The 16,092-nt window shown below is 40.0% G+C and overlaps 2 protein-coding genes across 2 annotated transcripts in view; one reads left to right on the top strand and one right to left on the bottom strand.

Moving 5' to 3' along the window:
* Nucleotides 1–16,092, bottom strand: part of LOC126404337 (endophilin-A1-like) — a 100,464-nt gene that overhangs the window by 76,727 nt on the left and 7,645 nt on the right. Inside the window, exon 2 of the mRNA XM_050067514.1 lies at nt 13,783–13,914. The gene's annotated coding sequence lies outside the window, so the exon portion shown is untranslated. The remainder of the gene's footprint in view (nt 1–13,782; nt 13,915–16,092) is intronic.
* On the top strand, nt 399–10,145 carry LOC126404361 (uncharacterized). The gene is made up of 6 exons (XM_050067542.1): nt 399–2,199; nt 3,179–3,436; nt 4,462–4,710; nt 4,846–4,968; nt 7,980–8,051; nt 9,804–10,145. The coding sequence occupies exons 1-6, from the start codon at nt 2,169–2,171 to the stop codon at nt 9,854–9,856; spliced, it is 786 nt and encodes a 261-aa protein (XP_049923499.1). The 5' UTR covers nt 399–2,168; the 3' UTR covers nt 9,857–10,145.

Raw genomic sequence — 16,092 nt, forward strand, 5'->3', positions numbered from 1 at the left:
AAAGTGCCGTTACAGCTTTCACTGTAATATCAGCCAGCAGAATTTTATTTGACTTCCAGCTCCTAGAAGAGCAATGACTCACCGAGCGACTTTTTATAAGGCTATGACTCACTGTTTATTTATACATGTATGATTCATGTAAAGTACCCTTATTTTTCTTATTAAATGGTGAAATACCTGCTGTGTCACGGCCAACAGATCCCAGAGCCCACAGTGTTTGTTTTTTAAAGATATTTTTATTTTAGGCTATTTACAGTCAAAAAAGGCACTTCATATGACATCTGAATACAGATTACTTTGTTAAAATAACTGAGCGAACTACAGGGCAGAAATAGATAATAATGAAAGACAAAAAACTAAATACAATTAAAATTTAATTTAATTAAAACAATATACAAGTGGTCATCCTTAAAGACAGAGGGCCTTTCTGATTATACAGCATTTTTTACATATTTTTGTACAAGATTGTCTCATTTAGAAATGCAGGAAGTACATAAGTAAAATGAATAAAACATTTTGCCAAAGTAATTAAACTTTACAGCTTTGTGATTCAGAATCATCCTATTTTGATCACTATCAGTCAACCAATATTGAAAAAAAGTTCCAAAAGCCCCAAAGTTTTTATTTTTTAGTGAACAATTTAAATGTACAAAACTTCAAGGTATACAAGAACAATCAGCACACTGGTGACACTACATAAGAGTATATCAAATATTTCAGGGACAGTTATATATATTAAATAAAAAGTAAATCAGTACAAAGAGATGGTTACGGAAAAAATACAAAAGCCCCAAAGTACACCCAGCTGCACTCCAATGCAGCATGTGAATGTGTCACACCAATATCCGTCCCCTGAAACACAATGTCAGGTAGGAACCATAGTGACTCTCTCACGTGAGGGGACACAAAATAGCAACTTAAAGGTCCACATTAAATATATATATATGTGAATAAAATATTAGTTCAAATGCTGTTAATGGTAAAGGAATAATTACTTTATGTAATAATACAAATTAATTCTGTAAGTCCAAAATAAAAATGTGGCATTGTTCCTGTAAAGATATCCATGTTTCCACACAAACCAGCGTGGTGGCCTAATCATAAAGCACCCAAAAATACAATACAATAAAACCACTGACAGGTGACGTGAATAACATTGATCACCATGTTACAGTGTAATGTTCTGCGGGGAAAACTTTGGTCCAGGTGGATGCCACTTGACATGCACGGCCCACCCAAACACCGCTGTGCACCAAGTACACCCCATCATGGCAATGCAGGTGGCAATGATCCTACAAGAACTGTTTAGGAATGGCCCGAGGAATGTGACAGAGACGTCGACCTGGCCTCAGAATTCCCCACATCCCAATCTGATTGACCACCAATCTCAATCAAAACTGTGGGCCCCCTTTGGATCTGACCTGCCTCTGACCCGTTGAGTCATACAGGATGTCTGGGGGTGTCCTGTGGTGTTTGGCACCGGGGTTGTGGATCCTTTGAGCCCTGCAGGTTGTGAAGTGGGGTACCAGTATGTCCCACAGGTGCTTGATCAAATTGAGATGTGGAGACCTTGGTGGCCAGGTCAGTGCTTTGAGCTCTTTGTCATGTTCCTTGGGCCCTTACTGAGCAGTTTTTGCGGTGTGACACGGAGCATTATTGGGGGGGACACTACCATCAGGGGAGTGTCATTGCCATGAGGAGTGACGCGCTTGGTCTGCACTTGGTCTGGGTGGAACGTGTCAGGTCGTTACGTAATAGTGAGTGAAAGTCAACGACGGGAAGTGAAAGGGGGAAGTGGTCCTAATGATACACAGCATGGCTCGACTCGGTCATGGTGATCCTCTCATCACGTTTGATTAGTAGTTCCACTTCCCTTAAGCCCTTCGTGTCGTTTTGTGTCGTGTCGTGTCATATCGTATCGTGTCGTGTCTTGTCGGTCTGTGTCTTCTGAAATGTTGCACACTAGTTGATTTACAGGTTGTTTAAAACAACAAATTCCAGGTTGTCAGAAGAGTAAAAGGAGGCCAGGGTCACAGACCTTTTAACATTTGAGGTGTTAGGGGAGTCGACATAATAACAGGATGCTGTGGCCTCGATGGTACACACTCCAGTTTTAGGTGTGATACAGCCCCCGAGTCTGTCAGCCAGTCAGTCTGCAGTCAAGCATCATGGCGATAACAACTCTGTGCGCTGTCGTGGGTGAGTACTTAATGTGTGTTACTTCTAAAATTTTTACCGCATCTTGTTTCTGAACAAAATCAAAGTTAGTATCTGAATGTTAAATTGAAAATTTTACATTTTCAGTGACTGCACTGTATTTCAGTACTTGAAACTCAGGCAGTTGATACTTTTCTCAGACATATCTGTTTGTGACTCGCCAAGAAGCACTGAGATATGAGCAACTTAGGAGCCGTGCCGTTAACCTTGATTATATTTTTAGCATTATGCAAATTTTGGATGTTTGTTTCTTAATGGTTTTATATTTACACTCTCTTTTACACTGCACTGTAGCTGCTGCAACAGTCTCCCTTGGGGTAAATAAAGTTCTTCTTATCTTAATACTACATTATTTTATTTTATTAGTGTAAAAATACTTTCCTACTAATGACCAAGTAAATACTAAATGATTACACTTGTGTTAACATAAAGCATACACAAGTTGATCAGGAAACAAAAACTCATCACAACCGCAAAAAACAGATATTTATCTTTAAGCAGTGATGACGATGCAGCTTCATCTTCAAAATCAGCAGCTACTTTTTTTTAATGTTTTTTTTGTGGGCGACATGTGAAGCTTTGTGTCTCCTGCAGCTGCAGATGCTATCAGCTTTATATTGTAGCGTTGCATTCTAGACAAACAGAAAAGGCTCATTTGCTATTCTCGACAATACACTTAAAAGAATGTCACATTTTTTCCCATTGACCCCGACAGTGAATACAGCAGAGAGTTTCATTGCTGTTGTTGTTATTGACGGCTGCAGAGAAGCCTCACACAGTGTTCTAAATAACATCCGCAATGAAACAAGGAAACAAGAAAACGTGAAGGTGGCGAGCTTGCCGAGCGTCCACACATCAGCCACGTTTTCCTGCTCCACTTCTGCAAGAATCTAACGTTTTCTGTTGAGATGCTCTGACAATAAACATCTCAGTTAACCCTTTATCTGTCTGTTTCGTGCAGCCGCTCTGAGAGTCCTTCCCGACAGATCCCAGTTCTTCCAGTATGAGTCCATCTCTCTGAGCTGTGAGCAGCAGGGAAACTCTTCTGACTGGACAGTTAAGAGGAACACAACTGTAAACCGAGAGCGTTCTGGAACTTGGAATAATATGAATGAGTCCCACTGCTTCATTGATGTCCTTTACCCATTAGACACAGGAGTGTACTGGTGTGAGTCTGCAGCAGGAGAGTGCAGTAACACCGTCAACATTTTTGTGACTGGTGGGTTTAAACAAAAAGACAAGCTGTAGTTCTTTAGAGGAGATAAAACAGTCTCCTTAAGATATCCTCCAGTGAGACATTGGACATACAGAGGTTTAGGTCATTGACTGTACGTTCAGATGTCTTCAACAGCTTCGACTACCTCTGATTCTGCATCCATGTGTCCATATGAATCTGTAGGAGACGAGATAAGACTTTGATATCAGACGCATTCTGGTTTCCGTTCGTAGTTTGAGTAGTATTGACCAGTCATGTTTGAGCAGGCTTTGGTTGCATGCAGGTAAACAGTCCTTGTGGAGACCCCCAGAACCCCCAAAACAAGGCGAATTTGAGTTTCGTAGGATAGCAAAGGCATGACCTGCCCCACTCTCCCTCTGACTGGCTAGTACTCATTACCTTCGTTGGTTGAATTGGTAAGGTTCAGGCGAGAGGAGTGAGTTTGGTTAGGGTTAGGGTGAGGATGTCAGGGTAAGCCAATCAGAGGCAGACTAATGCAGTGTGGGGCAAGTCAAGCCTTTGCTATCCTAGAAAAAGCAAATTTGCACCCCAAAGCCTCCAGGAACGGAGCCAGGCCTTGACGCTAATTTGAACAGGTGGCCAAACCATGTAATTTTTTTTCCCATAGACTTACATTGTGTGGCTGATGTAGCTGAATCCAGAGTTATTTCCTACTGCCATTTATTATGTGTGTGAGGACGAGACATAGCGGTTAAGAGGCAGAGTTAAAGGAAACGCTACTGTGCCTGATCAGGGTAGTTTTATACCTGGTTATCAAATCTTTTGTGGCTTCATGCACCACTGAACAACTTTCTGAGGAATAAATGTGGCCTCAGTATCCAGTTCTCTTTACGTATCAAACGTTGACCCCAGAGGCTAAACTGTCATCAGAGTGACAGGGCAATGTGTTCGGAGATCAGGTGCATGTAGAAGGAGGAAACACATTGGTCTGACTGCTGTTGTTCTGTCCTCTTCAAACAATCATGTGCAGACATCACTAATGACGTTTCTGTCTTTCTGTCACTCAGCTGGTTCAGTGATCTTGGACAGCCCAGTCCTTCCTGTGATGGCGGGAGACGCTGTGACTCTGAGCTGCAGAGCAAAGACGACTTTCCCCAATCTCACATTTTCTCACTTCTATAAAGACGGGCTTCTCATTGGGAGCAGCTCTACAGGAAACATGACCATCCACAGTGTTTCTCTGTTTGATGAAGGATTCTATAAGTGCGGAATCTCTGGAGCTGGAGAATCACCAGACAGCAGGCTGACTGTCATAGGTGAGAGCAAAATGTTGCTCAAAGTCAGCATGGGCTCAGAGATTTACGCAACTTTGCACAAAACCTGCCACCCATGCAAACTGAACTATTAGTTTGTTTGCATTGAGGCCAACCTGTGGTATTTCTGTTTCGAAGGAAGCCGTCCTGAGCTGCCTGACTCCCCCATCACACACATTATACTTCCTGTGGTGGGCGCCTGCCTCTCGCTGGTCTGGCTGGTCTGTGTGATGCTGCTCTGCCTCTGGAGGAACCACAAAGGTTAGCCTGTTTTCATGTCAATAAAATGACATTTTGCATCCTGTCGAGGAGGTCGTACACCGAAAGTGCTGAGTGCAGAAGTTTATTCTTGAACTTGGAAACGGTGGTGTGCATTAAAAACATTAATCTTAAGGTCCACGAACAAGATATATCTTTTCCCTGATTTTAAACTGAACTACCTCCATGACGACTTAACAGGGTCATTTTGCTGATGAAGGCCACATAAAGCTACAGGCTGGACCTGGAAGATGTTTGTGTGTCAGTAGTTTGAATAGTTGCTTTTCAATGGCAGCAAGTGTGTCCACCCACGTAACACTGACCTCAGTGCTGAAGCTAAAGTAAACATACTTTGAAGTCTTACTATTCATTTTAAATAGAGCAGTTAAATATCTTGAGTTTAAATGACGTCAGTAGGTGGAGTAATGTTCGTCACGCTGCTTTCCATCTCATGTTTGGTTGAGTTTTTGGAACCAAACTTGTTAATAGGACACCCTTTTTGTCCTGTAATGGCCAGTTCAGACCGAAGATTTGTGACGAGACAAGCTGAAACAGGCAACTACTTGCTGTGCGCCGCTCTGCAACGTTCTAAAAACCTGCCAGTTCACACCAATGCAACTAGATGAGATGGTGTATCATCTCTATGCAACAACTCTCTTTATTTTGTGGCTGAATATAATTTGTAGCTTGTTAAAATACAAATGAGGATAGTGGCAGTGAGAAACTACAGCTGCATTTGTACTAGTGATGAAACGGTAAAAATTTGAAACAAAACGAGCATCAGATGGACTGTGTTCATAATAAATATGCCACAATAACATAAACAGGCAAAGCCAATTAACCTTTTGAAATGTGAGCAAATTGATTTCTTTTAAAAGCACGGGAAGAAGGCAATGAGCAATGTAAGAAGGGGGGGCTGTGAGAAGTTGAGAACCACAGCCAGTAAACACACCATCTGTGGTCATTTTGACTTGACTTCACTACAAGCTGATTGGCTGGAGAAACAGGTGACATTGCTTTACATTCTCAAACCAGTTGCTGGCAGTTAGACGAGCTGAGCTGCAGATGACACCATCAGCCGGCTTGACTTAAGCTCAGACCAGCCACTTCACACCTCTGCAACTCTGCAACTGCTTAAAACACATCCTACGCAAACAATAAATCAGAGTCTGATGATTCAAAATGGAAAATATTAAAGTTGTTTCCATCATCATGTCTATGGAGCAGCTACAGACTTACTAACCTACGACTCCAACTTGAGTTTTAGCACTCTAGTTTTTGGATTTCGGAGTTCATGATGTGTACTAATATTCTTGGACTGTCTTAGACCTTAGGAAGAACATGTTATAATTTTAGTTAAGTTTTGAGGGTAATTTTATGCCTAATAGATGCTGATAATTAAACTACCCTTTAAATTAAAGCAGTGTGGCTGGTAGCCACCAACAATCTCCATTCACTGTTCACTATTTGTGTCCTTAAAGCCTCCCTCCAGTGTATTTTGGCATTCTTATGATATTCCATATTACTCTGAGTCACGTCCTGACAATGTTGGTGAGTCACATTGTTTGCCAAAAAATTTTTGACATAAAATTTTATGTTCAAAGTTGAAAATAAAAGGTTGTTACGAACACACAAAGATGAAGTATGGCTATAACAAAATCTACAAATCATACTTCATCCCCAAAGCTTGTGCAGGTGCACTGTCATAAACACCATACACATAATAAGCAAGCTAGTCAACTTATCTTACAATTTACCATAACTCTAGCATCATAGCTTTAGTTACATCTCTCTGTGTGGTTGTCCTCCACCTTATTTAGTGTTTTGTTTATTTTGATCATGGCATTTGTAGCCTATGTGCGGTGAACGGCAGCAATCAACACAATGAATTACACCACGTCACACCAGCACAACTAGCACAACACACAGGCTACGTTTGGCTATGTGCACCACAGGATGGATATATATATTACTGAGGTCCACCATCTGAAGTACAGAGTTTGGTGTTAGTGCTGAGCTGAGGCGAGTGCGGCCGATGCTGGTGAACGGTGAACCTCCTAAACATCCCATAACTCCATTTCAAACAGCGGACCTCGGCAACATATCTATCTTTCCTATAGTGGACTGTGGCCGGTGTGCGGCTGTGTGGCTCGCCAGTGCAGCAGCAGCCAAAATGGCGCCTCGTCACCACAACAGGCAGCAGGAAGAAACAGTACAGACAAGAGAAAGAGCGAGTGAAAGACACAGAAGGTCACAGTTGTTGTGCTGGTTGTTGTCTCATTTGTGCTCTGAGAAACAGTTAATATGCCATATTGTTGTTTTCCAAACTACTGTAGCTGCAGTCTGGTTACTAAAATTATGGATTATGTTTGACTACAGGGTGTCTACAGGTCCTTAAAAAGTCTTAAATTGTCTTAAATTTAGATTCAATAGGTTTTAAATATTTTGTCACATTACTGTGAAAATTTCTCCAGCCTGACAGATATATTGACAATGACAGATATATTTTTGTTTAGTGGTATATGTACGTGGATTGTTTGAAAACTTACGGATTATTAAAGGTTGCAATATTTTGAGTATGTAAATGTATATTGTTTTTATTCATCAGCAAATGACGGCAGTATTTCAGGCTATTTGACGATGACCATAGACAGGGTTGGAATTAAAACATTTTGTCCACCTGCCACTGTGGCTGGTGGAATCCAAAATCTAACAGCAACTCAGCAGCTTTTCTGGCTGGTGAGTGAAACAATTCTTTTTTCACCAGCATTTTGCTGATGCTGCTAATTTCCTTCCCTGAAAGATAATCTCAAGGTTTTCATACACAACATCATGCTGTTCCATGAGGGCTGAGAGTAATTATTTGTTTCCGTCTGTGGTGAAATCAGAACAATTTGTCCACATCTTTGATTTATTAAGCACAAAAATAGGTTTTTAGGTTTTCTTTTTTATTTACGTAAAATAAGTGGGTACAAAATTATTGGTATGTCACAGTGACAGGTGTTGTGCTGCAGGTAAAGTCGACCCTGACGTCCCCTACACTGATGTCACCATCACACAGGAAGTGCAGCCAAACAGGATCAGAGGTAAACACACAATAACCACACTCAGACACATTCTCATCTACCTGTTCCCAAAATTAATTACAAAAAAACGACAAAATTAATCTCAAATAATCATATGAGATTTAAACTGTAAGACTTCAGCTCTTCTACTGAAAAACAGTCAACTTACCCGTGTGTCTCTGTGTCTATGTGTGTGTGTGTTTGAGTATCAGCGACTGTAACATGACTCATTTCTTCCACTGTGTCATGTGTTATGTTACGCCCATCAGGCCCATGTGTGTTTGTTCATGTCTGCCTGAAACGGAAGTTCTGCCCTCTCACGCATATTTTTCCTGCACTCTCATTGGTCCAACTTGATGTCATAAAAACTATCACCAAGGTTACCAGACAAAACACTTGGCACCAGATCGCGGCTCCACCCTGAACTGCATCACCACAGTGACTCACCCACTGTTATTAGACTGACTGAGTTTCTATTTTTAACTTTTATTGATCTGAAGTGACATCATCAATATGATAAAACCACAAGGAAAAACAAAAACACTGACATAGAAGGATAAATATTATGATTATAAAACAAACAATTAATACTTTAAAGTAACTAAGATATATATATTTAGTCAAGTCTGTGTGTTACTTCTACATGCACAGTTCTGTTTTTATTTTACTGTTTGATTCTAATCTAATCTAATAGATTATTCTTAATATTTCCATTTTTCTCTACTATAACTCAGAGAGAAACTTTATCCCAGTTTATCTCTCTGGCAGCCATACTGATAGTTACTAATTTTTTGCAGTTGTTGTGAAGCCACTGATTGAATTCATAACAGTTAATTTAAAATTTTATATAAAAACATTAATTTTATATGACGCATTGTTACAATTTAAACTATCCTTTTTAATATTTGTTTCTATTTTTTGTTTTGTGCCTGCACATATTGTTATCTGGTTTCTTTCACAGTAGATTCACACGTCAGGGTTATGGACAAAGGTTTTATTTCCTTTTTGAAAATAACCTGATACTGTTCTTCTTTTTAGTCATTGTCTTTTAGGACTAAAACACTCCTTTGTTCTCTGTTTTCTGCTAGTATCAATACGTCACACAGCTGAAACACATTGGACCACTTGGTTCATGTTGTGAAACCGTCATGGTTATGTTTAGGAAACAAAACTTCTTGGAGAGGTTTGGCGTTGCTTTGTTGCCGGCCATTTTCTCCAGTGTGTTAAATACACTTTAGAAAGGAGTGTCCCCAGACTATCAGAAGGCGGAGATCTCTGATTAGGAGTGTCCCCAGACTATCAGAAGGCGGAGATCTCTGATTGTCTGGTGGCGAGACTACAGTGCATGAGGACCACATGGAAATTATGTTATGCTATAACACTTTTGTTTTTAGATGCGACATGAACTACGGTGTTCTGCATGACAGTAGGTTAAAGTCTTATTTCATCTAGCCTGTCCATATCCTGCCACTCGCTCTACACAGACTCTCTCTCTCTGCTCTCAGTGTCAGATATGGCAGAGGCATTTACATTGGATCTGGTTAAAGCCAGGTGCGTGTCTTTAAAAGTTAAAGGGGGCCTTTGGCGTCGATAAAGCACGCAGAGGGTCGTGACAATGCATTTGGCAACCTGGAAATGAGAGCAGGCTGGTATTGTTCTTTGGTGATAAAGGCCTCGGCATAACAGTGACATATGTTACAGTGTCTCTGTTATTTTGTCCACCTAATCAGTGCTGTGCCTGGCATGTTAAAAGTTTTTGTCTTTCCTTGACAGATGTGGAAGCTGCACCGACCTTCTACTCAACAGTGAAACCTGGAAACACCTGACAGGAAACAGCAGCCGTGATGGGGAAATGTATATTTACACTTGGATTTAACAGGAGAAATGTTCTGTGTGCTTTTACAGACATTTTCTGACCAGCCTGCCTGAAAACTGTCCGTGTTTTCAGCACAGGCGTAGACGCCGCATTGACTGTCAGAACATTGTAGCAATACATCAACATTGCCACCATATTGAGAGGTTAACACTTGCCTGTAAACAAATGAATGCAATGTGGAGAGCGCGTTCTTTTTCTGAATAAAAAGCACTATAACGCTTCTCAACAGATTTCAATGAGTCGTTTTTTATATTCACGCATTTAAGTTGGAAAAAAGTTTTGTCTCCTGTTAATTATAATCTCAATATTAAGGCTAAATTCTGCTTGACACTAGAGGAGTGTGCATTAGGCCAGTTAGATCCAATCACAGGGTCCAGATTTCTCCTTCGTCATTAATTCAAGGTCCACACAGTTTAATACATTCAGGTATTGGTTTGGCCATGTTGTTGAGCTAGTTTCAGCTGGTTGCAATCTGCAATTCTCACCACTAGACACCACTAAATCCCCCTAAATATGACACACTGAACCCTTACGTTAAACTTTGAATGCAGGACTTTTACTCATAATAGAGTATATTCACATTGTGGTATTAGTACTTTTACTGACGTATAAAATCTGATGCCTTTTCCACCACTGTTTATTTCTAACATATCTGTCATGGTATTTCCCTTCTACTCATACAGTCTTGTGCTCAGTTCATGCTACTGTTATGTCCCCAGTCAAGGGGAATCTTGACATAACATGCTGTGACTCCCCACTCTTCCCACTACCAAGGACAGCCAGTTACACAGTATTTCAGACAATGACGCAAGCAGTTTGCTTGACTTCAGAGTTGAGCAGTACCCAAAACAACAACAAAAAATATACTCATGGACCCTAAATGTCCCTAACAGAAACAAATGTGAAACACAGGACAAAAACTCCTAACATACGAAACAAGAGAAAAGAGCATGGCAATGCCAAAAAAAGGCTTCTCACTCTTACTAAAACTGATTAAAAGTGCTCTATTTTCAGTGCTCAAACAAAAGAATACAAGAAAACCAACTGATAACTCTAAAGAATTAAACTGCAAACCAAAACTCAATTCGCCTACTCAAATCTGATCAAAATACTTTCCTAAATAACAACGTTATCAACAACTCACACCAGTTAACAACGTCAAAAGTTTTTTGCCTGCAGGTACTTACAAACAAAATGTTGCGGGGTTCTTTTTCAAAACTCCTCAAAACTGGGAAAGCACAGGCGAAGTCACAGTGCAGACAGACAAAAAAAAACTCTTCAAATTACAAGATGTCACCAAAAAGAGAGTGCTTCAATAACTCGTGACAAAGAGCTCAAGGCATCAACCTGGCCTCCAAAGTCCTAAGATCCTAATCCGATCGAACATCGATTGGGCATGCCGGTACCTTTCCTCACAACCCACAAGACTAAAAGGATCCTTCAACAACGCCTTGGTGCCAGACAACACAGGACACCCCAAGAGGTCCTGTCTCCATGCCTCGACAGGGCAGATGCCCCATCAGAGATCGGACTTGGCTCTGACCCGTCAAGGATCGGACAAAGGACCTCCGAGGCGCTGGTTTGTCCCACAGATGCTTGATTAGATTAGGATCTGCGGAATGTGAAAGCAAAGTCGATGTCTTGAGCTCTTTGTCATGCTCCTTGGGCAAAAATAAACAACTAACCATTTTGGTGCTGCCCCTCTGAGTGGCGCCCTTGGTGCTTCCTTTTTTGCCTTGAGGAAGATCGAAAAAAGACGGAAGACAAAAAGTCCAAAGAGCCGAGGGGAACTGCAGAGTGCAGTTAATTATTAGTGTTGAAGTGCTTCTGAAGCCTATTTTAAGCAAAACAAAGACTTTGTGTAATGTGAACTATTCATAGATGATGAAACCGGTATTTCCTCATAACATACACTTCACTTATCGTTTGAAAACAGGAAACCCTTCCTATTATCTTTTCACTATTTAACACCTGCTTTACAACTAAACTTAGTCTTTTAAATGCTTTTAAAAATAAAAATTAGATGTCACATAGAGGGCTAAAAGACTTCCACTTTTCAGACAAGTTTAACCCAGATATTCAGACATCCTGTGACCGCCACATCCCCAAATCAACATCTGTTTTGTAAACTTTTAAAGCGACTTGGGATCTTCTAACATGACACCATCACAGCAGCATACCATTAAAAGGCAGCTTATTATTTCCTTGAAAAATTCCCGAAAATGTCACCAGGAACTCATCCACCTGTTTGTGTCTTGTTGTTTCAAGTGAGCTGACTGAGCAGAATGAACAGAAAATGCACGCTGGGGGAAATAACAGTAAATAAATAATAAAGCGATGCTGCCCTCATTAGTACCTTGGGACTTTCTGGCAGCAGCATCAGGAAAAGTACTGTGGCATCCTCGTAAAGCCCAGCTCTGTCCCTTGTTTGTCAATTCAAGAAAAATTCCCTGTGTATACCTCCATCACAATAAGATTTTGTTAATAAATCCCTTTAACTTGGTGCCACCACAAGGTTCACATTATGTTTTCTATCAGAATGTCTCGACAGCTGCTGGATAGACTGCAGCAATTTTAGTTTGGATATTGATGTTTCTCTCTCTCTATCCACTAAGTCACTGACGCCCCATTTGTCCGATACTTTTGGTTCATAACAAAAAACCTGCAGAACTAATAACAGTCTGAGGTTTCATCCAAGATTAACTCTACTCTACAAGACAGAGCCTCGACATCAGGTAATAATACCGTTGTTGCCTTCAAGAGAAACTTTGGTACGTTTGAATCTGGACCTCATTTTCCCAAGTTTTTGTGTCGATGTGCAGCGAATCCAGTTTCGTCAGGTCTCTACATGGAAAATCAAACATAGATTTCGTCTTAGCTGTAATTATCAAGATCTACGATAAGCTCGTCATCATCAGGTTTTCGTCTCGTTCTTGTCCGACATTATGGCCAGCGCCCCCAAACACTTTTCAGAAATTAAAATCCAGTCCGGGTCAATCAGGGATCTGCACTGTAGTTGACAACGTAAGCAGCTAATCAGGGACTGTGCTGTAGTTGATGACGTCAAATGTAGGCCGCAGCTTGCAGAAACAGTCATGGCAGGTCCTGACGCAGCAAGTGTTAATTCTAACTTAGGCAAGTAAACACAGCACTAAGTGAAGTTATTGCAGAAATAGAGTCAATAACAGAGTTTCTCTGAGGGAAATACGTTTCGCTGTTCTTCCAACTGGATTTGGCTGAAGTTTGTTTATCAACTGTGTCCGTTAGTGATAAAGAAGATGGCTCCCTGTATTTTATTACACTGATAAGCTGAAGGAGTTTGTCTATCATGGGAAGTACTCCCGCCTCTTGAAAGTGTTCGGGGCAGCACCAAGTCCAGACAGATACAGAGCGTTTAAATCTCTCTGTCTCTCTTGTACTTCAGGACATCAAGGTTCACTGAAAACGTTTGAATGGTGACATCTGCTGGACGATCTTTGATACTGCATTAGTATAGAGAAAATATGAGTTGACCTGCTGAAATGTCTTGATATTTTGTTCAATAAAGGCTCTGATGTTGAGAGATTTTTAAAATGAAAGAAAACAAAAGAACGAGTGTAAAAAAGTGTATTCCATTTTATTCTGCAGAGAGTTTTGTTTTCTTGTAACAGAGTTGGTTGAGGTTATGATTCCTTGTTCTACAAGCGCCTGAGGGTTTAGTGGCTCAGTGGCTAACGTTATTAGCATAAGCCTATGGTATTTTACATTGTATACACTAGCCTAGCAACTAGTGGGGATTTCCTCTGTGAATATGAAGCCAAGATAGATCACACACAAGACTTAAATGCTATTTTGTGGAGGCTTTATTGTCCACTGAGGGAAATGGTTTCGGCTTACCACAATAACTAGGAGGTCTGCATCGCCACGAGATGTAGTTTCATTTCTGGGAAGGTGCAGGTTAAGCGGGATTTGTAGTTCTCCGTCGTCATGTGAACCCCGAAATCATGTCAAAATGACAACAGCTCTCATCTGCTGAGAGGAGTGCAAAGAAAGAGCATGAATGTAAAGGTCATGGGTCATGGCGTGTTAAATGTAATGTGGTAAAATGTGGCTCTTGGTGAGTAACTTGAATAAATCCACCTGTTTGAAGGAGAAATGAGTTGATGTTTTCACAGCACGATTAAAAAAAAAAAAAAAAAAAAAAGTTTTTCATGTGAAAGAAGGTCATGTAAATGTGTGTGACTGAATTTGTGCATATTCAAAGGTAGTGTAATGAGGGACTGAATGATTTTAAAACTGTTCATTTATTTATTTTTACAGTATGTTTCCCTGGCACACAAGAAGAATAAATAACAACAACAAACTTGTCTGGGGCAGCAAATAAGCTAGGATCACCACTGATTTCATATCATAAGAAGCAGCCCACGTCTTTTATAGTTCTGATCATTTTAATCTTTCAAATGAACATTCTCGTTGCTGAATGGGGAAACCCAGAGTTGACTGAACAAGTTGATAACAAGCACCGTGATACCGGTTATCTAAACGACCAAACTTCCCCTTGCTGTCAGACAGCCCTTTACAATTGTAAACTGATGCGGTTACATGATGCTCTCCTAAAAGCAACCAGACCACTGACAGAATCAGTCATTTTCCCTCATAGAACACAATGAGTCGCTGGTCTTCCGCTGCCCTTCAATCGGACAGTTAGTTTGTGTTGTTGTGTGACAAGGCTTATCACCAGCCTATCATGTTTTCGTTATAATGGGCGGCAGAATTGGAGTGGGAAAAGCCTTAGCTCCTCCTCTGCATGCAGCTCTACTCCTGGAGAGTACCCCTCCTTTCCTCCTATCTCTTGAACAGTGTTGGCTGGCTTTTCATTTGTCTGAGGAAACATGGCTTCAGGCGCCTTTTCCAGATCTGACTTTCAGTTTTGAGTCACACAATACAAATACACTCTCAGCACATTTAATGAAACATTTGATGATGTACATGTGTGATCTAACACAGATGTTGTTGCCACTTGTAACACTTTCTTCTAACTTTAAATCTATCCTGCTTCCTTGTTAATAACAATCATAATAACAATAACAATACTAATAATAACAATAATTATAATAACAATAATAATAATAATGATAATAATGAACATGATTTATAAGAGATAAACACCTATGTATACATCTGCATTCATTGAAAAGGACAAAGACAAAAGGACCTACAATAACAAAACACAACAGAAAAGAACCAACTAATATTGAACATAAATAAATATAGAAAACAAAAAAATAGAGAAATAAATAATCAATAACAGTATCCTGTGAACACCTAGTGACTGTCACACCCCCACTTCATCCCTGTATCCCGTGAAAACATATTCTTTGTATTTTGTTTTAGACTGTTGCATGTTTGGACACTGTTTTAACTCATCACCCATATTATTCCAAAGTCTTACCCCACAGAATGAAATGCAAAATCTTTTCTTGTTTGTACGGATTCTGTTATTTTTGAAGTTGTATTTTCCTCTTAATTGATAACCCTCCTCTCGATCCCTAAACAATGTCTGTATATTTTGTGGAAGGTTATTATTCACTTTGTACATGATTTGTGCTGTTTTGAATTTCACTATGTCTGTAAATTTTAATAATTTGGACTGTAGGAAGAGTGAGTGAGTATGATCTTGATAGCCGACATTATGAATGATCAGTATTGCCCTTTTTTGAAGAATAGTTAGTGAAATGATTGAACTCATATAGTTATTGCCCCAGATCTCTGCACAGTAATTGAAATATGGTAAGACAATGGAACAGTATAGGATGCGGAGTGATTTATGATCCAGAACCTGTTTTACTTTGTTTAAAACTGAAATGCTTCTTGATAGTTTGGTTTGTATATGTCTGATGTGTGGTTTCCAACTGATTTTCTCATCTATTATCACCCCAAGGAATTTATTTTCATGAACCCTTTCAATCTGCACCCCATCTATCTGTATTTGTACTTGTTCGTTAATCCTGCGATTCCCAAATAACATTATTTTTGTTTTATTTAAGGGTAATGATAATTTGTTTCTGTCAAACCATATTTTCAATTTGCTCATTTCTTTAGTGACTTCGACCAGTACTTCTTTTAAATTCTCCCCAGAACCGAAAATATTTGTGTCATCAGCAAACAACACCAGCTTCAATACCTGTGACACCCTACAAATATCAT

This window comes from Epinephelus moara, chromosome 17 (genome assembly GCF_006386435.1).
Source record: "Epinephelus moara isolate mb chromosome 17, YSFRI_EMoa_1.0, whole genome shotgun sequence".
In the NCBI taxonomy this organism is placed as follows: domain Eukaryota; kingdom Metazoa; phylum Chordata; class Actinopteri; order Perciformes; family Serranidae; genus Epinephelus; species Epinephelus moara.